The 27786-nt window shown below is 32.0% G+C and overlaps 1 protein-coding gene across 1 annotated transcript; it reads right to left on the reverse strand.

Annotated features, from left to right (window-relative positions):
• Nucleotides 1-343: 343 nt before the first annotated feature.
• Nucleotides 344-27786, reverse strand: LOC127703030 (uncharacterized). Its single transcript, XM_052207411.1, has 10 exons — nt 27535-27786; nt 24410-24694; nt 13739-14050; nt 12609-12905; nt 9606-9740; nt 9074-9113; nt 6627-6685; nt 4782-4812; nt 3935-4008; nt 344-2185 (listed from the first exon to the last, which is right to left on the reverse strand). The coding sequence occupies exons 2-10, from the start codon at nt 24468-24470 to the stop codon at nt 2133-2135; spliced, it is 1062 nt and encodes a 353-aa protein (XP_052063371.1). The 5' UTR covers nt 24471-24694; nt 27535-27786; the 3' UTR covers nt 344-2132.

Raw genomic sequence — 27786 nt, forward strand, 5'->3', positions numbered from 1 at the left:
TTATACAGATTTTCGATAACATCAACCATATCTATTTTTCGGTTAAGTTAGGTGTTGGTTCTTAGTATGGTTTGTTGTACTTTACATCATTTTTTGAATCCCTGTTAACCTGTTTTTTTTATCTTATTCAAGTTCAAGGAATCCAACATATGTTGGATTGTTGATGTATTTACATGAGGAGATACGAATGGCAGACAACCAAGACTTCGTGACATACAATAGGTATCAATCCATGTGAATCGCCTAGTTCTTTGATTTTGTTTTCATGTCATAGTCAGATAAATTATAGAAACAAATCGAATAAAATTAAGAAAAAAGGATATTGTAAAAACATAACTGCAAATATTAGCATATAAAAGTTTATTGCTGTTATATTTACATTGTACTTTATATTTAAAATAAAGATTATAAAACCGTATCGAGTGAGATACGATATATATCCACTCGAGACAATTATATTTTCGAATTATCAACGCGAGGCTCGCCGATAGTTTTAAATATTTAAAGCTTAACCTTCGAGAGTGGATAAATATCGTATTGCACGATATATGTTGGTGGAATCTGTTTCTATAACGATTTTTAAAGGATATGCAGAAAAACTCAATCCGTCTTTCCAAATGATCTGCAAAAAGATGTGTTCTTTCTGTGTGATATCATCAGGCATGGAAGCCTTTTTTCATGACGTCACAATAGGAAATTCAGAGGAAAGCAAGAAAATTTGACGTCATAATCGAAATTTTCCAATGAAGAACTGAGATCAAACGAATCACACGTTGTTTAAATTTAAAAAAAAAAAAACAATAGGTCAGGAAAATGATAAATCTGGTCAGAATTAGAAAAAAAAATATTTATAGCACATATAAAAAAGCAAAATATATAAATATGATAAAAAATGCCAAATCGGGACAATATAATTCGATTTAAAGGACTCGACCATTAAATCGCGTTATCAGAGGAAGACCAGCAATAGTTCATTAGCGGGTCAAAGCAGACGCGCATGTCTAAATTTATTACACTACATATAAATTAACTGTTCTTGCACTCCTCATCACAAATTTTGCAAACGCTATCTTCAAGGATTTATATTGATTAAAGGTCAGATTATTGAGTTTATTTAGTATAAACATGATTACTTGATACCCACCCAGCCTCTCCCTTTATTTTCGATACTGCTGTTTTGTTTTTATTTTACAGATTTATGTGTGTTGTCTGTACATATACTTCAACTTTAAAGAAAACCTGTCACGGCTTCTGGATCTGTTTGTGTTTATGTAAACACAAATAACCGAACTATGACCTCCATATGGTGAAGTGATAATGTATTGACAATAATAATGCACTAATCAAAGATGATGTTATGACCGTCTGTTGCCAGATGTCATGGACGGCGGACTTTATAGGCTGCACCAGTACCGATAAACTGGATTTATTATTATTTAATTTAGAACATTAATCCATTTAATCTTCATTTACACTTCAAACGTAGTTTCTCATGTTGATTTGGACATCTGTTGCCAGGGTTCAATTCAGCACACTATTAATTCATAATTTCACTACATTTTAGTTTTATTTCAATTTTAACTATCTATTCTATTTTAAAGATTTGATTTGCAATTTTAATTCACGGTTACCCAAAGACCCTTTGTTCATGGGTTGGTAACCGACAGAAGCCGTGATCTTACTTCGCCAATAAATATATATTATTCTTAACATGTGTTATCTCTTATAATTGTATGATAATGAAAATATATGTAACTTTGAAATAATTTTGCAAAACCAAATTTCTAGCGATTATAATGGTATAGCTAATTAAAAGCAGCATATAATAATATCTATTGTGTCTGTATATAGACTTATTTTCGAAACGCTTCATTAAAAAAACTGCAAAGGTGCATTGAACAGTTATCATATTATAATATATATGTTTTGAAGCTTATTATGAATTCATATATTTTTAATCACATAACATTTTATAGGACGTTCCAATAAATTGCATCCTTGTACATTTGATTGACAGCTTATTCACGTTGTTTTATTTAACAGCTGTATATGTAGCAGGATAGCATAATTAATCAATGCAATACGAGAAGGAAGACAAGTAACATGTTTTCAAAATGTACACCATTCCCATTTTAAATGTTCATATTTGCATATAAAGGTGATATATCGTGTATCTCCATTGGCTCTGAAATTGACAATGAAAAGATAAAATACGATAAAATAAAATAACGATAAAGAATGATATAAGAATGAATCTTCCATAAACTGCTAACATCAATAAGAACTACAAAATGAAGAATTATTTTAACATGTCACAATACCAGAAATACTGTTTTCAATTTTTGTAACTTGAATAATTTAAAACCATTTTAACTCAACATTGCGACAGAATATATGCCTATCGAATATATGTACTAGTATCTAATTTATTATCCATTTGTCGTTACCAACGTCACCCTTTCCTGTTTTCGCTTACGACTTATAAATGAATTATCATATATCTGTAATAACATGTACGACATAAACTACTATTAGAACAAGGACGGAGAACCCCAACGGTGTACATGATGCTTTTGGTCGGGTTCATATTGCTCAACTGTGACATTATCTCTGCAATGTTTTGTGGAATGTAACAAGACTTTTCTTTGATTTTTTTGTGCTTTCTGTCTTTCTTCGATATAAGAACTTGATTGTTTATTTCAACTACCAAAGAAAACATTGAACATTAGTCTATTCATGTTATTGGAAATTCTTCAAGTATAAAACAAATTGAATATACATGTTGATTTCCATAACAAACTAACACATTTACATTTTGTGAAGTTAATGTCGGTAGTAATGAAAGTGAACTAGCAAAATCTCCTTTAAGGACATGTAGTATTAAATTGGAAAGTTTTTATTTCTTATTTCTTAACAACAACAATAAAAAGACAGTAGAATAATCTAGAACTATTTGTTAATCTACTTCTAAGACTATACTGCCATTAATTTGTTGTCGGCTCGATATAGCCCATACATAATTTTCATGAATCCTCCTTTATTTCTTGCAATATAAAACCAATTGATCAGATCATTTGACCATATTGTATCAAAAGATAAGAGAATCCATGTAAGAAACCTGGATGAAACTCGATAAATGGTTAACAATTCATTTATTTTCAGGACGAGAACAAATTGACAATACATTCAATAGGTTCATGTGAACTATGCAAATTACGTCAATTAGTATTAATTGTTTGAAAGTCTTTTTGGTATCTTTCCCCTCTCTTTTAGATTGCCAATGTTAATGAGGGGATGTTGGATTAGGACGATGTTTAATTGCTACAGGTCATCTAGAGACCCTTCATCGAGTACATGACATCTAGTTGTTTACGAACCTTCATCATGGCTCTTTCAGGGATGCCATTGGGTAATTCATGTTATTTAATAGTTTCCCTATTTTTCGAAGAATACACTTTATATTAAAAACAGAGTTAGCTATAGCAAAAGCAGCTTTTCATGACTACAGGTCTTAATCAAATAAATGAAAATAGAGATCAGTCCCCGAGGGTATCATCAGCATAGTAGTCAGTACTTCGGTACTGACATGATTTATAACAAACTTTTCTAAAATTGCCCGTTTATAAATTTTGAAATTATAAAGAAACTAAGGTTTCAACTCCCTCAGGCAAAGTTGATCTTAGATGGATTTGGCTATTTGTTTTAGGTATTTTTGTCATATAGCTCTGCAACTGTTTCGGTACTTATACATCCCTCGGATTTCAAATGTTTGGCTTTGAGCGTTCCTGATGAAGGTAAATCCAGAAAAGAGCTTCGGACGCATGAAATTATTAAACGTGTTGTTTTCAATTTTTTATGACAGATGTGGATAGATGATAACCAATCCTTAAAATCACAAATCCCTCATTAAAACAAAATGAAAGTGAGTTCATACCTTTCTTGTTTTTGCAGACATTTTGATAAATTTGTCCGTCGTTTATTCTTCCAACTTCTTCATAAGTATTTGAGCTTTAAAAAAATTAAACGCATCATTTATAAAATCTCGATTTGGATATTTTTTTAACAATGTTCAAGTAAAATTAATTACATTAAAAAAGTGAAACGTATGCTTTAATTTGCATGATATATTGAAAGTTAACTTGAATAAGACTATCAAAATCAATTTCGAAACATAATAACTTGCTAAAATTATATTATATGAATCGTATGCGTTTTATAAATTGTCTTTACCATCTATTCTGGAAAAAAAAGCTTAAAAATTTAGTTTTTCTGAATCTTGACCATTTTTAAAAGTAATAATTTTAATAGATTTTTTCTATGAAAAGATATAAATAATAATGTTGCATGAGTTTCCTCTTTCTTTAACTAAATTGGCAACTGTCTGTTTCTTACAGTTTAATATCATTGCTTCTGTTAGGTAGAGTCGTTTTTTTTCTTTCATGCTATCTTCAATCAAAACAGTTTATATTTATTATAAATATATACTTTTTTATCATGTTTATATAGTAAACGTTCTCTAATGTATAAGTAGTTGACAATGGACATTAAGCGAACAACAATCAGTCGATAAAAAAAAACGTTTTCGTCATATTAGAGTGTTTGTTCTTGTTCATATTATGAAATTTTATATTTTTACACGTTGAATACTCTTTTGTATATATGTGTAATAGATGTTTGTGTATGATCAAAAGGGTCTTTTTTTTTAAATTCAAACGTATTTATCAATTATACTAGTAAACTACTTTTGTTTTGGTATCGTTTGAAAATATTATCATAATTACCTATTTGCTTGCATGCCGTCAGGATTACTGTCTGTAAATAGTAATTGATATAAGCATTAAGTTAGTGATTAATTGATTGGAATGGACAATGGTACAAATAACGTGGAAATTAAGGTGATCAGGAAAATAATTTAATATGAAACAGGCGTTACCTGTAAAAGGAGACGAAGTCTGTATACATTTTTTTTAAAATTCTAGTATATTTCAACCTCAGAATCTGTTAAAAAGAAACGGAAATACGAAAACGTTTCTGACGTTGGTCCTATTGTTAGGAAATTTTGTTGTGACGTCATCAATGTAATCAAAGAAACGCTATCATCAGGTAACTTTTTTTTTCATATAAAAAAATAATTAAAATGAAATTGTTATTGTGCTTCTTCCTATATTTATATTTTACTCAAAATCTCATTACAAACGAGACCGGAAGAAAAAAAGAAATTTGCAGATGCGGAAAACTAAACAAAAAGTCTGATTTCTTTTTTTTTTTTTTTTTTTCTACCGTAATTTGGGAATTCGTCCAAATATTAATGTTTCGCATAACGATTTTTAAACAGAGTTACGACTATTGCGATTTCACAATCGAAGTGAACCTGTTTTGGTAATCGATATAAAATTTGCACCAGTTGTATAATCTTCGAGATTTAAGTAGTGAACTTCGATCGTAGATGTGAAGATTAATTTCGAAAAGATAAAAAATAGACTTAAGTATGGTATCTTTTTAAGTTTGATTTTTCCTTCTTTTTTTTTTTTTGGCATGAGGGGGTATGCAAAGATTTTGCATATTTTGTATATATTTTGCATGCTTGATTGTATTTTTTTTTAAATCAAAGAGTCAATATTTATTTATAGAGACATTTATAAAAATACTTATCCATATTAGTGACTATTATCTTGTCAGATGAAAATGATGTTGGAATTTACAAACATTGTCAATGATCTGATGATCAAATTGTTATTCAAATGAGATAGACTTTACGTGTAACGGTATCTAAAATATGCATTATGTTCTTTATAATGCCATATCAAACTAAAGTACACATATTTGAAACAACCCTTTTCTACATTGGCTAGAGATATAGGGGGAGGGTTGAGATCTCATAAACATGTTTAACCCCGCCGCATTTTTGCGCCTGTCCCAAGTCAGGAGCCTCTAGCCTTTGTTAGTCTTGTATTATTTTTAATTTTAGTTTCTTGTGTACAATTTGGAGTTTAGTATGGCGTTCATTTTCACTGAACTAGTATATATATTTTTTTAGGGGCCAGCTGAAGGACGCCTCCGGGTGCAGGAATTTCTCGCTGCATTGAAGACCTGTTGGTGACCTTCTGCTGTTGTCTGTTCTATGGTCGGGTTGTTGTCTCTTTGACACATTCCCCATTTCCATTCTCAATTTTATTTGCACAGCCTATTAGAATAAGAAAAACTTTTGACTACTTTCTTGGGAATAAAGTTGATTCAGCAGTGTAGTTCGTTTGACAAGATAAATATGAAGTTATTATACTTTTAAGTAAAGGGAAATGTTAACATCTAAAGACATTGAAAATATTTACCAGTTTATTTTGTTATGATCTTTCAGGTTTCACTCTAATGATTTCCCAGATAACTTAATAAGTGTGTATAACCTTCTGTATTTAATGTGTTCCGTTTGTTTTTCTTATTAACAGGTTTACGCCGTTCTGATTATTTTGGACATCTTGTCTTTTCAGCTATTTTTTTTATCATATCCCCTTACGTGAGTAGATTACTTGGAACCGATAGTTCGTCTGTCGTGTTATATTCTGAACTTTCACAGCTGTAGTTTTGTGAATTGGAGCCAGGCGAGCGAATACGTATCGATTATAACTTACCCATTCTTTTTGTTTGGAGTTCACTATAATCATGTTCATCGTTATTTGTCCTTTGCCGACTACAAAACCAATTATCAACCAAAATCAGACATGGAATTAGTATTCATGATTAGATTATTAAAAATGATTCGGTAAAATTAAATTATACCTTTGGTCGCAACAGTTTTCATATTAAAAGCGTGTATTGACAGTATTAATAAACATATTCGTCAATAGCAAAATAGTATGAATATTCTTTTTCAGGTACTGTACAAACTCTTTCAAATTAAACAAAACAAGTAAGAGAACTTAAATTATCATTGAAAGATGTGTGTAGCATTTGCGTTAATAGTATCCTGACAGTACGGAAAAAATCTCGGTTCGCTATTTGATAAGGGACTTTCCGTTTTGAATTTTCCTTGAGTTCGATATTTTTGTTATTTTACTTCTTGCTTCAAAAGACTTTTTTATGCACACGATATTGATGTGTTTGTGCTTTTGATTTTGCCATTTGATTAGGGACTTTCTGTTTTGAATTTTCCTCGGAGTTCAGTAATTTTGTGATTTAACTTTTTGATATACTTATATATATATATGGCAAACACGCAAGTGATGGTATAGTTACTGCGTCCATGCACATTAATCACATGGTAGACACTGTAATGTACATATAACTATTTGAATTTCTAGCTGTTACTGTTTGGCTTCAATTCAACGAAGCATTGAACTTGACTGCGTCCATCGGTCAATATACCTTCAACGGTCATGTATTGATCTGATCAAAGTTTTTGAGTTGTACATTATTGCAAATCATTAATAGTAATTTATTATGAGTACATGTAGTCTCCGCATCGCAAGATCAAAACAATTGAAGAAGCTAAATAGCATGAATAGGGACACAATCTGGTAGAAAACAACAACAAAAAAACAACGCATAACATTTAAAAATATTTAATGCAGTGAGGAATACTATCTTCGTAAGTAAACATCTGTCTACACTATAGACAAAGTACTTTACATTGCTCAGAGCTTGGAATAAATCTTAAAGATATTAAAAAACGTCTGTTTGTCAGCAGCATGAAAAACAAGTTTTAAAACAAGTGACAACGCAACATGCAAAAAAACTAGAGGCTCTAAAGAGTCCGTGTCGCTCACTTAGGTCTATGAGCATCTTCAATATTGGACTATTGTCAACATTTTGGACTAGAATAGAATTCATGAAAAAAGATCTTTTTTGTCGATCTTGTATTGCTGATAAATTTTATTCTGTTTAAAGTTTCTCTCTATTTTCTTTAGTTTTTGCCCAAATACAAAATAATTGGTAAAAAAAATATCAATTAGGGCAATCACTCCTATAAAGAGTGAACCAAAAATTTCATCAAAATTTTACTTTTTTGTAGATCTTGTCTTGCTGATTATTTTCGCTATTTAAAGTGTCTATCTATCTTTTATAGTTTTCAAGATAGTAGGCAAAAAGCGTAAAATATTGGTAAAATCGTCATTAAAGAGCAAGTACTCCTACAAGGAGTCAACTGATGATATCGGCTATTTGAATTATTAGTAGATCAAGTCTTGCTGATTATTTTTGCTTAATTATGTTTCTATCTATCTATTATATTTTTTCAGATATTAGACAAAAACACAAAAAAAAAATGGTAAATTCATTATCAAAGGGCAATAACTCCAATAAAGGGTAGTTAGATGATTTTAAAACTGTTAACTTATTTTTAGATCTTGTTTTGCTGATCACTTTTGTTTACTAGTATTAAGATTCTATCTATCTATAATAGCTTTTTCAAACATTAGGCAGAAACGCAAAAAAAATGATAAAACTCGTCATTAAAGGGCAATAATTACAATAAGGTGCCTTATGATGATGTCGACGATGTGGACTTATTTGTAGATCTTGTATTGTTGATCACATTTACTTAATTAAGTTTCTATCAATCTATAATTATAGTATTTTTGTTTCAAATATAAGGCAAGCATTTAAGGGCAATAACCCATATAAGAAATCTTCTGACAGTTTTGAAGTAAATAGACAATATGTAGATCTCATCATACTGAACGTTTGTGCCTTGTAAGATGTTGTTCTATTTTTAGCTGTATCGGCCATGCTTGATGGCAAGCAGGGTCATCGGACACATTTGTTAAACTAAATATACTAATGATGATTGTGGCCAAGTTTGGTAAAATTTGGCCCAGCAGTTTGAGTGGAGAACCTTTTTGTAAAAGTTAATGACGAGTGATGAGAAAAGCTTAAGCATGTAACTACCGATTATAAATTCAAAATAATAAATATGCTGATTAGAAATTATGCAATATATACAATTACATCGGCGTCTGAACATGTACTTGGAGAAAATTGCACATAACGATGTCAAACATAGTGTATGAAAACATCATTTAATGCACTTCTAGAAAGAGTATTTAATTGCTATATATTTGATTTATTAGTTTCTACATACCTTGTACCAGGTTGGGTTGATTGATACAGTTTGGTGTTTTCTGAAATCAGAAAACAAATTTGAAAGGTAATTATGTTTAGCCTTATGGCTCGATAAAAAACTTGATTTCTCATAAATAGTTTTCAACCATATAAAATTAGAGAACAGATAAAATTTTTGTTCAGGAAAAGAACCAGCATATAAAATATATTTTAAGTTGAAGGTGACACAAGAAAAAAATTTATATTCATAACATTATGGAATTTATACACAAGCAAAATGGTTTCTCTCTCTGTCAACTTCATAACATAGTCTTTACAATAACAAAATATGATTAATTCTGATAGTTTGCTATCTCTGACAGGAATGATACCATTTAAAGCAGTAGAAATGATCTGTCAAAATAGCATATCAATAGAATGTTGTATCATACGCCCTTACTTATTCAAACAAACAAAATTATGCAAAATGAGAAAAAAGTATAACTAGAGAAGATGAAAGAAAATACTATAAAATAATTTATTGTGCTTTTATATCTTTTGAGCGGTTTTACCTTTTTTATTTTTCATCCGCCTCCTCTTCAAAACAAAAATTACAACACTTGCGACTAGTAATATGAATATTGATGTTCCTATGGCTGCAGCAACACTCGTGACCAAAGAATTGTTCGATTGACTGTTAAATAAACCTGAAAGATTGATGTATTCGTTGATGCTTTTGATGTAACATATTTCACTCACTACCTTTAGCCGACAAAATATAGTTTTGCAACTCTAATACATAAGATATGACAATTTATAGCATATAAGATATGACAATTTATAGCATACTCTAACGAGTCAATGCCAATGGTTTTTCTATGCTATTTTCTTACACCAAGAGAATTTGAGCGCTTACAAATATTTGTTATCCCGTCTGTATGTGCCTTTTCCAGAGTGGGGGTTGGTGTTTTTCTTTCATTTATTGCTGTTTTATAAATCATGCTACTTGATTTTTATTAATTTTTTCACATTTAAAAGACAAACAAACAAACAACAATACACAAAACAACATAGAAAACCAAAGACTGAGCAACACAAACCCCACCAAAAACTGAGAGTGATCTCAGGTGTTCCGGAAGGGTGAGCAGATCCTGCTCCACATGTGGCACCCGTCGTGTTGCTACTCTAAATAAAAACCCGGTGATATGTCTCATTCGGTAGGTCACGTTCACGGAAAAGGGGACGAGATTGTAGTTACGACAATTAGAACATATTCGTCATCATCTGTGAAACAAATATTCCATAACGGTCAACCAACTCATGATGGCATCTGTAAAACTTACGTAGGGATGATTTCAACTTCACCACTTGGAACTCTTGGTTTAATAGCTTCCTTTTTTGTTGTAAAGTTTTTTTTTCAACCGACCCTCATTGTCAATTTCTAGATGTAAGTTAAAATAGGTGGCAGACTTAACTGTATCTGAAGTATCCTTTATCTCAAGTTCGATTGGATAGATGCGTGCAATAGTCACCAAGTTTTGAATTATTTAGTGAGAGAACATCATCTATATAACGGAAAGTAAAGTTAATACTGCTAACTTCTTTTCTTTCTTCATAAGAAGTTCCTGTATAAAGTTAGCCTCATATGAATAAAGAATCAAGTCGGCAAGAAGAGTTCGTTCCCATAGGAATGCCGATTGTTTGTTGAAAAACACGTCCCCCAAACGTAACAAATATGTTGTCAAACAAGAAATCAAGCATCTTGATAATTTCAGTTTCAGAGAATTTTGTGTTTATTACAAACTACGATTTATTCTTCCCTTAGACAAGAAACGTGTATCTTCGTAAGCCTTTTTTTATGAAATAAAGCATGACTAATTCTTTCATTTTGTCTTTTAGTTTGGAATAGGGAATACTTGTGTAAAGTGTAGACGAGTCAAGTGTTTTAATTCTATTGCAAGATGAAAAATTTGGAATTTTTTAGTATCTACATCTGATTCACGCCACCTCTAGAATAGGTAGTTTTACAATTACTTATAGCCCGGCTTTGATTGCTGATAAAATTGATGTTAATAATTTAGATAGAGATTTTGTGTTGTACTTGAAAGACCCGGCAATATAACGTTGTTTGTAAGGACACTTATGTAGCCGGATTATATATGAATGGGGAACTAGCACAGGTGCAATCAGGAGGTTTAGACTTGAAATCGTCAATGTTGAGATCCTGCAAAAAGCGTTTGTAATTGAAAATTTTAGTGTTTTAGTATAGGTATAAGAAATGATAGGTACAGACTGATCTTTAAAACAGGGAGGTATTTTCGATTGAACTGATTTATGATGAAGGATATTGCTCAAGTTAGTGGTATCGAGACCTTTGTTGGCGAAGGAAAGTTTCTCCTTCTCATTTTTTCCAATGCAAACTGGTTTCAAAAGTCTGTGACTTGTAGTTAAAAATGATAAAAGATGCATATTGATATTACACGAATAGTTTACTGTAATTCATTAAGTTAATGGTTTTTAGAAAATACAAGATACAAAATTTACAAACTTTTATAAGTCTTTTTTTGAAAATCATCCATGTTTTGATATAGCAAACCCAATCTAATTATTTGAATTAAAAAAGATACAAATAGGAGATGCACTATTGCATAGTTTAGGAAGGGTTCCCTTAAAGTGCTATTATAAATAGATTTATGAGGATCTGTCCATGTTTGATATAAGAAACTGTATGAAAAAAGTCTCCGCATGCCGATATTCTATTTAGCTTTTATTGTAATCAGAAGAAATGAGGAATTCACATTCATTCAGATGTTCGAATAAACACACAACAATACATCTCTGCTTCAATGAGTGGTATAGATATAATCATTGATATACACTTCTAAATTTCTACCGTTATCAGTTATGACTTAATGGTATCTTATATAATATTATACAATTTAATTGGACCCAAAATTGTTCAACACATTTCTGTCCACAGATAAATCGCCAGGCATGTTTATTTGACTATACATTAATACAAATCTGTTATATCAGAATTGCCGTTCAAAACCATTAAATTATTTATGACAAAGTAAAGAAGAACATATAGTTACCATGCGCTGACACACATTTTTAACACTGTCACATTTTTTATCTGCCTGCCCAGAGTATACAAACTGTAGGTCAGTGGCTTTTGTTGGTTTATGCATGTGTCATATTCGTTTTTCGTACAATCAATTGTAATTGATCAAGCCATTGGTTTTCTAGTTTAAAATGTTTGCACTTTTTATTTCGGTGCCTTTTATAGATGACTATACGGTATGTGTTTTTCTCATTGTTGTAGGCCGTACGATGACCTGTTATTGCTTACATTAACTCTGGTGTACAGTTGTCTCATTGGCAATCATTCAACATCTCTTTATTGTTATAATGGTTAAGGGTTTTTTAGATAAACCTCCGCACCATATGGCTTCAACACTGTCATAGTATTAAAGTCCCTATTAGGAAAAAGCGTCCGAGTAATTATCATTTATTCTGTCTTTTTATAGGTCCACAAATCTTATTTAAAGAAATAATTTTATAATTTTACATACTTGATCCTGTTGTACAGTTATCATTATCTGTTGATCTTACAATACCATGTTTATTGGTAGCCTCTACACATATGATGTACGGTGTGTCTGGAGTTAAAGACTTAACTATATACTGTTTAGTCGATTCCGGGTTGGAATCCATGATCTCAGATGAATATTTTGTTTGTTTTGTCCTAATATTCAACCATGCCACCCTAAAGGATTGTTTAATTCCTCCGTTGAATCCTGGTCGCCATGATACAATCATTGATGTTATTTCACATGCCACTAAAATATTTGTTGGTTGCTTTGGTGGACCTAATAAATAAAGTAGTTCTGTATAAAATGTTCGTTTGATAGATTTATATGTATGGTAAACATATTACATTTATTCAAGGTAATGTTTTTAAAATATCATTTGCTAACTCAAAACTAATTTTTAGATGTTTTTGTTATTGAGAAATTATAATGCTGATTCAATCGATGCGAATTAGGGATTCTAGAATTGTATTTACACCCGCATTGGTGTCGTTTTTGTAAATCAAACACCCGGATGACAGACACTGTCTGAATTTAACAGCCGTTTATTGAATATCAGGTACGAACAAGTACAAAGTATACTTTCACTAGATAGTTTTCACACAACAATTTGCATTAGGCTTACAACCTTTATTGTCTAATTTATATGCATACTTCCCGTCTTCTACCATACTTTATGTTTAAGGAAAATATATACTTTCGTGATCATGCAAAATGTGAAGGTCGTCTCATTTCGTAATTGTTGAAATAATTTAGTTTTGGTGGAGGGAATAAAAAAGGTGCCATTGCTAAAACATTATTGTCATTTTGTGTTACGAGTCATTACTGACATCCAATGACCAGTAGTTGTTAACACCTTTGTCTCTCGTCATTGAAGGATATGTGTCTTTTTGAATTTTGACACATTACCTATTATTTATATTTCAAATTGCTCTTTGTAAGGTAAAACTATTTTTTCTAAAAAAAAAAATTGAAATGATGTCAAAAATTTGATCAAATGTGGAAAACCCAGTAAGTAGTTTCGATTATATATGAGAAAAGAACTCGTCTGGCAATTATCAAAAGGCGTCCATCACACAGACGATAAAGCAATGATAATTCAGTTGACATACCTTCGGGAATAATATTGTAAGTAAATGTCGCTTTACCTACATCATTCACAATTACGACTGAATACAACCCAAAATTAGTTGCAGTTAAATTATGTCTCGAAAAGCAGATATGATGATTGGTTACATTATATGTACTACAGTTGAAAGACGAATACACTGTTGTTTCTGGTGAATTTTCATCATGCTTAAATATCCATGAAGTAATGCCCATCGGAAATGCAATAATGTGTTGTGATATCGTAAGGTTTTCCCCGATTGCAAGTACTCTCGGATTTGGGGATCCATCGTCACCATTGTATCGCCTAGGGGAACCTGTAATATACAAAGTGTAAAACTCAAAAAATTATTTGCTTCTGAAACATGTTAAATTTCTTTATCACATTCATTTTTGAAAACGCATAGAGACTTCGGTAGGACGAAACATTGCAAGTATAGTGCCTTCAAACAATAATGAGAACAACAAGTATTCATTAAAAGAAATGCCTATTTTGATTTTTAATTATGAACAGATGTTAAAACAACGGTGTAATGGCGTCGAGATTTCCGAGAATTGACAACGCTTATATATTTGAAAAAAAAACACACATACATTGTTAGTCCTGCTTTACCTCGTATGTGTAATCTAGTCCACCTTGTTAGTTGTTTCGATTCATCTCACATGTTTTTGAAAAGAACTATATAAATAAAAACCCAAACAAATACCATTTTTAAAGACATTTTTACATTCACGGTTCTTTAATCTGTCTATACCTATATTTTGGCATTTCACAAGGTCATGTTTTTCTGTCTGTTTATGACGTCTGTACACTAAATCTTTTTGATGTTGGCTGTGTACTGATTGATATTTTAGTCAAAGATACATGATTCTTTTATTAGTTGTTATTGTGTTTTCAGTAACTGCTAGTACTTTCAGATCTGTATTTGTATATTTGCGTTTTTGTGCTTTGTATTATTCTGATGAGTTAAGCCCTTTTCATCTGAGTTAAATAATTGTTCGTATAGTATACTTTTACGCCAATGTTACAGGTGAATGGGAGGGTTTGGCGCCAGAAATATATTTAACCCCGCCACATTCTGTATGAGCATGTCCATACTCAGGAGCCTGGTATTCAGTGGTTGTTGTTTGTTCCTGTATAACATATTTGTTTTTCGTTTATTGTTTTGTAAAAAATCAGAACGTGAGTTTTCTCGTTTAATTTGTTTTACATTTATTATTTCGTGGCCTTTTATTACGGAAGCCCTGGTGTGCCATGTAAAAATAAAATTACAACTTGTGCGCACGAGTTACTAACTTGTGCGTACAAGTTATTATCTTGTGCGCACAAGTTACTAACTTGTGTGCACGAGTTGTACAACTTGTGCGCACAAGTTATATGTGTTCTAATTGACATGCGCTGATTTTGCTTAGAAGGCTTATGTATGGAACGCCGTAGCTGCCTAATGCGAACATATGTTTATATATGCACATTATTTTCAATATCTGCACATACTTTTTCTATATATGCACATACGTTTCCTATATATACACATAGTTTACTTTATATGCACATACCTTTCCTATATATGCACATATTTTATTTTATATGCACATACTTTTCCTATATATGCACATAGTTTACCTTATATGCACATACTTTTCCTATATATGCACATAGTTTACTTTATATGCGCATACTTTTTCTATATATATATATAAAAGCTCGCTAGACCACTCGACCAACTAGGCTCGACAAAAATCAAGCTTTCGGTGGCCGGGTGTTACCTTTCCTCGTCAGTTTTTATCTAGCGTCGTAACACAGTACATGATATATAAGGCATGACGATGGAATATTACAGATCAGCTGAATTATATATGAACATAGTTTACTTTATATGCACATACTTATTCTACATATGCACATACTTATTCTACATATGCACATACTTATTCTACATATGAACGTAGTTCTTCATGTGGATACTTTTTCTCAATATGAACATAGTTTTTCAATGTGAGATAACCATTCATATGATACTTTTCTGTTGTTTTTCAGACTGAAATAAGGGTCCCAATACCATAAGAAGAATGTTTATTAAGTATTTCTTAAGGATGTATGTTGCTCAGTTTAAAAATAACCAACTTTTAGAATCATTTGTATACTACTGCAAATTTTGTTTGGGTTGTATGATGGTATGGCGCTGTTGCCTTCATCTGTAGTCACTTGTTTTTCATGCCATAACTTTGTATTAGTCGATTTGTAATGGATTCTTACCACTAATGGCACGTTGGAACTGATTTTAGTGGTTGTTGTCCCAACTGTTCAGTGATAAAGATTCAAAAATTGTAAAAAAAAACATTTTATAAAACATAGTTTAAATTGCCTACTTCTTTACCAATTTTAATGGGTTTTTAAAGACTTCAGTATAGATCTGAAAATGTAAATTGTTTTCTACTATAATGATGTAGTAGGAGGGACCAATTAAAGACGGAGAAATTTAAATTTGTGTTTTAATGCCCCGCCGCTTGGTGAATGGGGTATTAAGTATTACCCTTGACCGTACATCTTTCCGTCGGTCCTTCCATCCGTCCATTTTTTTTTCGGCACTCTAACTTAAGTTTCCTTTTCCTTAATTTGATGAATCTCACACACAATGTTAAGAATCACAACAGGCAGAGTTCGAATTTGGGCAGTAATTCACTTTCTACAATTATGCCCCTTTATAACTTGGAAAATTGAAAAGCTTGAGCGGGGACATTCGTGTCCTCAGACACTTTCTTCTTTTATTGTAATTTTATGTTTTTTGTTAAAACACTAGTAGCAGCAGTATGCAATTTGCCTCTGTGTAAATAATCTATTAACAGAGAATGGAAAGTGATTTACTTAGTTTCTCTCTCGCCTGCGACAAAAGTCGCAGAGTGAGACATAGGTACTACTATCCAGCGACGGCGTAAACTATTTGTGTAGAGCTTTATATTTAGGAAGAAAGGAGACCTGGAGGCTTCATACTTTTGTATGTAGATACCTTATGTTTCGAAGTTTCCGTCTGTCATATGTCCATTGGCCTTGACCTAATTTAAATGGTACAGCGACTGCTTGAACAAAATTATAGTTTCTTTTTCATGTGAATTTCTCACTCTTTTTAACTGTTTACCAAACTTTGAATTTTTGAAATACTAAGGCTTCTCTACCTCAGGAATGGATAACCTTAGATGTATTTGTCAAAACTTTTAGGAATTTTTGGTCCTCAATGCTCTTCAACTTCGTTCTTTATTTGGCCTTTTAACTTCTTTTATTCAAGCGTCACTGATGAGTCTTTTGTCGACGAAACGCGCGTCTGGCGCAAATACAAAATGTCAATCCTGGTATCTATGATGAGTTTATTTGAGTAATAGGATTATAACTACATTTGGTATATGGGTTCCTTGCAATGTCCGTCAGACATGGTTCACCTGACTTTGGCCTCATTTAATGGATCAGTTTTCCAGGTTAAGATTATGTGATTAGGTCCGTTTCTCAGATGTTATAAGGCAGTAGGTCAACTATATGTGGTACATGTCAGTCTGGCAGGTTTTATCTGACCTTGACCTCATTTTCATGGTTCATTGGTCAATGTTACGTTTTCCTTGTTACGTCTGTTTCTTAGATACTATAATCAATAGGTTAACTATATTTGGTTCAAGGAATAATTGTAAGGTGTACATGTCTGTCTGTAATGCATCATCTGACCTTGACCTCATTTTCATGGTTCATTGGTCAATATTAAGTTTTCATGGTTTGGTTTGTTTCTTTGATACTATAAGCAAAAGGTCAACTATATGTCCACTCTTTTGTAAATAATACATGTTTGTCTGGAATATATTCTGTGATTAGGATTAGAGGAGGCAATTGGTCATTTATCACACTACAACTGAAAATGACCCATTAGAATAGAATTTTCTATAAAGAGTGTTAAAGAATGGCCCATTGAATTTCCGAATGGCATTAGAAAGTTGCCAATTATCAAAATTTTAATCACAATCCAAATGAAGATATGTCAAATGTATTTAACGAGGCTATACTTGCTCAAACTGTTCAGGGTTCTACATTTGTAGTCATATCAAGCTGGGCCCTTATGGGCATTTTATTAATTTGATAGGTAACTTTATATTACCTTAAAGAGACAAAAATATTGATAGGATCATGTGCTCATTTTCAAGTTATACACTTTTGAAAATTGGGGGCAGTGGGAGGGGGGAGGTTATGTTTCTCTTGAATTTTTATTACTTTGTATAGGCAAGTAATTAACTTTGTTAAAATATGAAAAAAATGACAAAGATGTTACAACATTTTCTCAAATGGTTCATTATCATGCATAAAACAATACCACAATGAGAAAATAGGGTGTTAGCATGCTAAATATTTTACAGCATTTAGGTGGATACAAACTGAGTATTTTGAAAAATGACAAAACAATCGAAACCATGACCAGCAAACAACCTTGAATTAATTTTATGCTTGCTAATGGTTTACATAGCTACTGAGATCAATTGATTAAATATAGATTTTTACATCTAACAGGTGGAAGAAGAGCAGGAATGTCAATGAGTAACAGAATGGAATTTGTGACAGGGTCATCAGAGGAGCCTTTTGGGTTTTGTAAAATAACCTTCAATTGAATTTGTTCCTGTTAGAGATGACCTTAGTTTCTTCCCAACAGCAAATACATGCTCAAATTCAATGATGCTACCACGACCATGTTCTGAACATAGTTACCCGCAGATGAAAAGCTATTTGACCTCTATGATTATGCATTTTTAAATAAAATGGAAAATGGAAAAATGATCAGATATACAACTTATGGTTTGGTGTAGATAAGGCAAACAAGATGTATTAGATTTGTCGAATTTAAATTATATAAAAAAAATATATTTAATTATCTGTTCCACATGAAATGTATACGCATTGAAAAGCTTTAAAAATGGTGAGAATATCATTAAGGGTATGACGTGCTGCAGTTCTGAATTATGATTTGCAAAATTAACCGTTCAATTTTTGTTTTCCGTCTACATTTTCAGAAAATTCGGATAAAGATGAGAGTGCGAAAATGAAAAAAAATGAAATTTTCCTAGTTATGATAGAGCATACCTGTAGAACAGCAAGTGACTTACTGCCCAAAATTGAACTCTGTCTGCGTGTTATAGTTTTTACCATTGTGTATGAGCATCATCAAATTAGGAAGAGGCAAAATTAAATTAGAGTGCACAAAAAAATGGACAGATGGAAGGACAGACGGTAAGACGGACGTTCAAGGGTATTACTTAATGCCCCATTCGACTAGCGGCGGGGCATTAAAACACATAAATAATAATAGAAAACAATTTACATTTTCAGGTCTATACTGAAGACTTTAAAAACCCATTAAAATTGGTAAAGAAATAGGCAGTTTTATAAATGCTTTTTGACCCTTTATCACTGAACAGTTGGGACAACCACTAAAATCATTTCCAACGTTCCATTAGAGGTAAGAAACCTTGTGTTAAAATTCATTACAAACAAATCGACTCATACAAAGTTATGGCAAGTAAAACAAGTGACTACAGATGAAGACAACAGCGCCATACCATCATACAACCCAACAAAAATTGCAGTAGTATAAAAATGATTCTAAAAGTTGGTTATTTTTAAACTGAGCAACATACATCCTTAAGAAATATTTATCAAACATTCTTCTTACGGTATTGGGACCCTTATTTCAGTCTGAAAAACAACAGAAAAGTATCATATGAATGGTTATCTCACATTGAAAAACTATGTTCATATTGAGAAAAGTATCCACATGAAGAACTATGTTCATATGTAGAATAAGTATGTGCATATGTAGAATAAGTATGTGCATATATAGAAAAAGTATGTGCATATAAAGTAAACTGTGTTCATATATATATATAAGTCTAAATTGAAAACAACGTTTAACCTATGATTGCGTTGGATAAAAACCGCATTTTTTATACGTGTGCATGCAAAACAAATTCTTGGTAGAGGGGTCTAAAAACAGCACAGAAAACATTTTCCAAAAGACCAAAAAAGTGAAAAAGTATATTTAAACAAAACGCATTTGACTAACAGGTCGAACAACGGATGTTCTTAAACACTGCTGACTGCCACTAGCGATTGCCAAATAAACGGATCACAAGATGTAACAAAATTGATCTTTATTATATATATATATATATATATATATATATATATAATAAAGATATATATATATTACGGATTACAAATGTGTCGAGTTTTGTGACTGGATAACAGCACGGAGATGTCAGTATATATTCAGGAAACTGCGGGGGTATATACGACGTTTTTTTGCCCCAATTGGAACCCCAAAAATGTCAATAGAAATATCAAAAAAATGGCGGATTATTTTTACGGTTCAGCAATAAACATTTCAATTATATTCTAATAAATATAAATTTTAGTTATATTTATGCATCAGCTACTTTGGAAATAAAAATAAATATTAAAAAATTTCTGAATAAAATAACAAAACTAATAGTTTCCCGTTTATGCGCACTCAAAACATCGTCTGCAAAACAAAACAACCAAACAAGGCAACATGAAGCGGTTTGCTCTTTTCATTCTGAAGAAGATGTAATTGCAAAAAAACAGAATTTGGTTCCTCTAAACACAGTCAAGGCAAATAAGGGTGCATCAAATTTAATTCGCTCATATTTAAGGGAAAAAACATGGACACAAACTTTGAAAGCTTTGCAATTCACAGACTTGCTGAAACACTTTCTCATTTTTATATGGATGCCCGCACAAAAGAAGGAGGAATGTATAAATCTACCAATTTAATTTATACAAGGCATGCATTAAACCGATATATGAAAAGTCCATCCTTCTTGAAAAAATTTGATTTAATCAAAACCACAGAGTTTACAGATGCAAATGAATGTTTCAAAACAGCCAAAGCAGAAATAAAATCAGTTGGTAAAGGGGACATTGCTCACTACCCTGAAATAGAATCTGAGGATCTTACCAAGCTATATAATAGCATTTATTTGGACCCAAGTACACCATTTGGCCTAGCAAACCGTGTTCAAATGAACATTCGTTTATATTTCTGCCGTAGAGCAAATGAAAATATAGAATCCATGACAAAGGAAACGATCGTTGTCAAAACTTACGCAAATACTGGCCAAAAATATATTCCAAAGAAGATGGATGAAATGACAAAAGATAAGAGAGAATCCGATCATTAGAAAGTGTCTGGGCATATGCCTGAAGATTCTGAAATGCCTGAATATTGTTTGGTGAAAAATTTTGAAACCTACCTTTCAAAGTTGCATCCAGGTTCTGATAGACTTTGGCAATATCCAAAACAAAGTTTCAACTCCAATGATAAATGCTGGTATACAAAACGTCCTATAGGAAAAGACACATTATCATCTTTCTTGTCGACACTTAGTAATAAAGTAGGCCTGTCCACAACATACACCAATCACTCTATTAGAGCAACAGGCGCAACCATTCTCGGAAGAAAATGTTCAATGGCACAGATAATGTCCGTGACAGGCCATCAATCCGAATCCTCTGTTGCCGTATACCAACGTGTTTCAAGCAGAAAGAAACAAGTAATGGGTGAAATTATCACAAACTCTGTTCGTGGCCAACAACCTTCTACCCTTTCAGTTATGCCAGCTACAAACACAGCAGTACTTCGTTTCATTTAAAAGCTTCTATTTACGTTTACAATTTGTTGTTGATACAATATGTTATAAAATTTGCCAGCTTCTAAAATAGTCTGTATTTGATTATTTTATATATTTCCCCCCTTTCTCCAAATACACTACACAATACATTATGTGACGTAATTCACAAAACGGTAAAAGAATGTCAGAGGCTCCAATAGGTTATAAAATGATGGGTATTCTTCAATGATATGGTTTTTATTCAAAATCAAGCTATTTAAAAAGCAAATAACAAACATATGACTGAAACTTATTTTCATTATCAAGTACAATGTATACTTTAACAAAAAAAAATGTTTTGATTGCAAATCATAAAATGTTTTTCGTATCGTATGCGAAATATATGAGGTTGGGTTTATAAATATTTCTTGTGGTCAAAGTACATTAGAAAAATTACTTTTTCTCAAACAGTGAATCTGCACGGTAAATACTGTTTGCAAAACTATTTCTGACGATTAAAAAAATGTATTCATCGAGATACAGAAAAAAATGAACTGAAGAGGAGTAAACGAACTGGTATTGTATATCTGTAATTCAACAAAAAGTATTACTAGAAAATGCATAAAAGGGTAATCTGTAATATATGTGTTATTCAGGTCGCAGACAGGGTATATAATGTGACATTCCCGGCTTAGGCTTTATATACCCTTCGCCTTCGGCTCAGGGAATATAAAGCCTAAGCCGGGAATGTCACATTAGATACCCTGTCTGCGACCTGAATAACATATTATACAGAAAGAGTATGCGCATATAAAGTAAACTATGTGCATTTATAGGAAAAGTATGTGCATATAAGGTAAACTATGTGCATATAAAGGAAAAGTATGTGCATATAAAGTAAACTATGTGCGTATATAGGAAAAGTATGTGCATATAAGGTAAACTATGTGCATATAGGGTAAACTATGTGCATATGTAGGAAAAGTATGTGCATATACAGTAAATTATGTGCATATATAGGAAAAGTATGTGCGTATAAAGAAAAAGTATCTGCAGATATTGAAAATTATGTGCATATATAAACATATGTTCGCATTAGGCAGCTACGGCGTTCCATACATAAGTCTTCTAAGCAAAATCAGCGCATGTCAATTAGAACACATATAACTTGTGCGCACAAGTTGTACAACTCGTGCGCACAAGTTAGTAACTCGTGCGCACTAGTTGTGTAACTCGTGCGCATAAGTTGTGTGACTTGTGCGCACAAGTTAGTAACTCGTGCGCACAAGTTGTAATTTTATTTTTGCATGACACTCCAGGGCTTCCGTATTTTATAGCTTACAATGTTGTATGGGTTTTAATAATTGTTAAAGGCCGAACGGTGACCTATAGTTGTAAACTTCTACGTTATTTGTTCTTTTTGTGGATATTTGCAACATTGACAATCATACCACATTTGTCGTAAAAACCGCACACATGATGTTAACTATGTACCGCGCTTTATGTAACGTCACGTCACCTTGACGTGTTACTATGGCTTTCTTATACATCAATCAAATAGTTTAGACGTCTTTCTGTCTATCAACCACTTTATGATATTATGGTGCCTTGAACTGAATGGAAAGTGGATACAAAGCCGTTTGTTCCGGACACAACGGAGAAATTACAAGACTTTGGAAGAATTCTGGAGACATTAGAGAAATTTCCGAAATAGAAAATGAGGAAATGACAGCTATTTTAGATTTCGTGTTACAGAAAAAGGACATTCTAAAAGATCTTAATGATAAAATTGTGGGAGTTTGTTCGGATGAAGACGTGGCGGATGAAATTCAGCAAACAGATGAGTACATGTTCGATTTAGATTCAAAAACCCGTCAAATTAGAAAACTAATTCAACCCTGACAATCAATAAGTAGTAATTTGTCTGTCAATACTACCATTATTCAGAGTTTTTGGTATAAAAAGAATCATGAGTACTTAACATCTCTACGAGTAAATCATTGTAAAACAGGGAATACAAAATAGGTGATCAGCATTGGTGACGTCGTACAGATATATGAAGATTCCCCGAGGATCAAATGGACTCTAGTCGTTGTTTAAAAACTCCATGTAGGAGGAGACGGACTAGCAAGATTAGCCGTCATACGGACTAAAAATAGACCAACATCACATCCAATCACAACCAATCACAAAACTTTACCTACTTGAAGTTAGTTGAAATAGTGATTTTATTAAGAATAAAATTGATGTGGACAATATAGACTGTGCAAGTAAAACATGTCACAAAGCTAATGTGTAAATAACGAGATTCAATTTAGTTTTTTCATGGACATTTATTCATTTGAAAGATGCTTAAATATTTCAGTTATTTTATTTTCTTGATAATTCATTTCAATGTAATTTAATATTTTTTTGCTAATTTCACTTTTGTGCGGCCCCAAGTATGTCGTAAATACTGCACATACATGACCTTCACTATATACTGCGAATTATGTACCGTCGCGTCACATTGACGTACACGTGTTACTATGCCTTTCTAATATATCTATCAAATAGTCAAGACGTCTATTCTTTATATCAACCACTTTATGATAATACATCTTACTTTTAAATTAGTTCCTCGTTCACAATTTACGGATTCATTAGAATTGGCATTCAGTTGATGGTGATTTTTGATTTTCATTCATTCTGGAGTTGTGCCGGTCGGAATGTGTTGCTTTAATCCTGACATGCCATTACTTAAGTTGATTAATTCCAAGTGCTTTTTGGATATACATATTTTGCGATTGAACCTCAGCATAAAATAGTCCCATTTTTACTTTTTGGTGTGGGATTTTTTAGCTGCGGTGAAGACCAATCGGTGGCCTTAGACTGTTTTCTGCGCATTGGTCGGGTTGTTGTCTCTTTGGCATATTCCCCATTTCCATTCTTTATTCGAAAGCTGTGTTTGATGCGTGTTTGATTAATAAATGTGATCAATAAGATAAACATAATTAAACAAATTAAAAAACAAAACTTACACTCGACAAACAACTCAATATCTTTCATAGTGGTGTATTCGTTGTTGTTAATAATGTTCATTGCCTTGCACGTGTAGTTACCCGTGTCAAAACAGTTAGCATTATCAATGGTTAAGTTGCTCTGAAACACAGTACTACTACTATGCAATATTGTATTACTTCTATGTCTCGTCCACACTATATTTGGAGGTGGGTTACTCTGTACAGTACACTGTAACACAGCCGTATTATCCTCCGCTATCGTGTTTAAATTCGTAGCAAATGATACAGAAACTATTGGTGAATCTGTAAATGAGGCAATAGTAAACATGATTACGAATTATTATGCTTATCTGAATAATATCACTTATTTATTGTTTGTTTGTCTTGCTTGCTTGCAAATGTATAATTATGAAATTGTTAATGTATAATTGTTATCAAACGTGAGCCTAAGTTGTAATAAATTGTCTTGTCTTGTCTTGTCTTGTAATAAAATGACTGATTAGATTGTTGCAAAACTGAAAGTGTAAAAGAGTAAGAAGGTATCAAAGGGATAATTCAAATTTCAAAAGTCAAATGACAAACAAAAAACGTTACACATACAACTACAAATTAAGGAACAAGAGTTCTTCCACAAACCCTGGACCAACCGAGTTTCTATAGAACGATAATCAGATTCTGCACCTGATGAAACCATTGTGTAATTCACTTTTAACAGGAGTTATGTCCTTTGGAAATCAAAATTTTATATAAAGAAAATGCATTGTACTCGCCCTCAAGTGCACAATTCCTGCTAGATACTTTTTAAAACTTAAATCAAAGGATTATATGAGCAATTTCTCGGTCAACTTCGAAAATCACTGCTGATCAAATATTTCAAATAAGTTATGCAACTTAAAAAAAATAATAATAAACACTCTGACACCCAGATTTCTTGTAAGATCGTTATGAAATGTGTATAATAGGTTTACATCAGCAACGCTTTAGGTGAGTTCGAAAATCATCGCTGATACTTTTTTTAACATGAGTTTTGAAATATAATATAAATTAACATTGCTGATTGTGACATCTTGTAATCTTGAATGGTGGTTGATGCATAAATGCAAGAAAAGGCGTACACTGTCGACCCGGTTTTACTCATTTTGGAGTCCATGCGATTCAATCAGTTGTTGTGTGTAACTTGAATTTGTAAACTTAATCGATTTACGATATTTGAACATCGGTATACTACAGTTACTTAAAGAGTTAGAAAAATCTGGCAAGGATAGTAATGTTACAATGTCAAGATACACCTATTGTCTGTTTTAACAACAGAGTTGTTACTGATAGATGTTATTTTTAACCAATTGTTTGATATTTATGGCTATTATCTAAACATTAAAACGACAGGATTTTTTCTCTATTTTATGTTATAGCAGGAATAACGTGCGGTGACCCAATTTTTCCTTTAACATTCTTAAAACATATTAAAAGAGGTCTCTTCTTGTTTATTTTCAAAATTAAATTATTCATTTTTCATCTATTCACATTTTAATGCTTTTCTGTTTAATTGTTACAAAAAGTGTAATTTTTTCTTCATCTGTACCTTGCAAACAAGATCGGTGACTTAGTACCTTTATTATATTTTTGAACATTTCACAATGTAAACTACATTTTGACAAAGCATGATACAATTCTATCATTTACCAAAAACTCCAATACCACCTTTTATGACAGTTTTGCCAGTTGATAGCAAGTTTGGTTATTATCTTTAAAACTCTAGATTAAATAAAAAAGACAATTTAGTGCAAAAATTATCAGTACAAGATCTACAAAAAAGTAAGCTTTACCTAAATCCTCAGCCGACTCTTTAAAAGAATAATTGTCGTTGAATGACAATCATGTTTATTCATTTTAGTGTTATTTTGCATAAACCATTTGCGATAGCGAGATGAAAAAAATTATCAACAGAAAAATTACTGCAAACGGCTACAATTGTCAGTCGACTCTTTAAGGAGTTAATTTGCTTGAATCTAATATTTGTGTTATAGAGAGAAAAAAATAAAAAAATTATCAGCAGATCAAGATGTACAACAAGTCAAATTACAGTGATCGTCGACATACTTCATACGCCTGTAATTGCTCATGCATAACATGTTTTACCAATACTTGTATAATTTGTAGTAACTATGTTGAATACAGAGAAACTGTACATATAAATATTACCAGCAAGGTAATATGTAATATCTTAAACAAGTCATATTGCCAAAATCATGTAGACTAATTATAGGAGATATAACTCTTGAAAGACGATTCCAAGCCATGCTCGCGTTCCTTTTTGGAGGTAAATTTTTCGGGTAAAAAACGAAAATCCTTATATTGAAAAAAACTATAAACTGGACTTTTTCTGGAGAAGAAAAACAATGACAAATGTGATAATCTGAAAAAAATCTACTAATTAGTGAATGAACGATATGTTTGTTGGGTTTGTTTGCAGACATTACTTACGAGGCAAAAATAATTGTTCATAACAAAAATGATCAGAATGGCAAGATCGATTAATAAATAAAGTCAAAATTGTCAAACTGCCCTTAAAACGCTTTACCATCTTAATGTTTTGGGGCTAACTTAATCAGTTAAAGAGAAACTGTATTTTTTTAATAGATTAGCAAAGCAAGACCGCAGTTTACTTATATGTAAATTTGATTGAAATCTCCATTCCATGTCGTATAGCAGTTATTCGCTTGAATGACAATGTTTATCCTATGTGTGTTTTAATGAAAACTGTAGTTGATAGAGATAAATTGTCAATAGCAAACATATCAGAGGGACAACTCAACAAAAAGTAACATAACTAACTGAAATCATCAGTTGACTCCTCGTAGTAGTGTTTGCTTTTGAATAATCTATTTTACAGATGTTTAACTTAATTGCCAAAGCAGATCAACAGTATTTTAGTCAATGCTTTTGTACTGACTGAAGATACCAATCCAAGTAAAAAACAAAAACTCAAGCAATCCTATCCTCTTTAGAAGGAGAGAGGCATGATGCTACGACAGGGCAAACGTATCCTACTATGTATGCATTACCCCTTCATGCAAATCAACGAGTCTCTCCTGTTATGGTGCTGCACTCATAGTAACATGATGCCAATAAAATGTACTCACATAAAACAAACACCTCTATTATTGCTTCACTTTTCCTTCCAAAACCATTTGATCCTTTACAGGTGTAATTACCAGCGTCTTCTACATGGGCTTCACTAATGGAATAGTTCGCCGTCGCCCCAATGATAGTGTTTGATTTATACCATACAAATGAAGTATTCCTTGGATTTCCATCCACTTCTGTACAAATCAAGACGATGGTTTTATTTTCCACCAAACTTATCGGCTGTTTATTCACAATTTGAATAGTTG

The sequence above is a fragment of the Mytilus californianus genome, unplaced genomic scaffold (genome assembly GCF_021869535.1).
Source record: "Mytilus californianus isolate M0D057914Y unplaced genomic scaffold, xbMytCali1.0.p SCAF_5, whole genome shotgun sequence".
Lineage (NCBI taxonomy): Eukaryota > Metazoa > Mollusca > Bivalvia > Mytilida > Mytilidae > Mytilus > Mytilus californianus.

Excerpts from the sequence above, each read along its gene's own strand:
- LOC127703030 (XM_052207411.1), bottom strand. The coding sequence starts at position 24,470 with ATGAACATTATTAACAACAACGAATACACCACTATGAAAGATATTGAG. Across the intron at positions 9,114-9,605 it reads GCGGATGAAAAATAAAAAAG|AAAACACCAAACTGTATCAA; the intron begins GTAAAACCGCTC and ends TTCTGATTTCAG. Across the intron at positions 6,686-9,073 it reads TCAACCCAACCTGGTACAAG|TCGGCAAAGGACAAATAACG; the intron begins GTATGTAGAAAC and ends TTGGTTTTGTAG.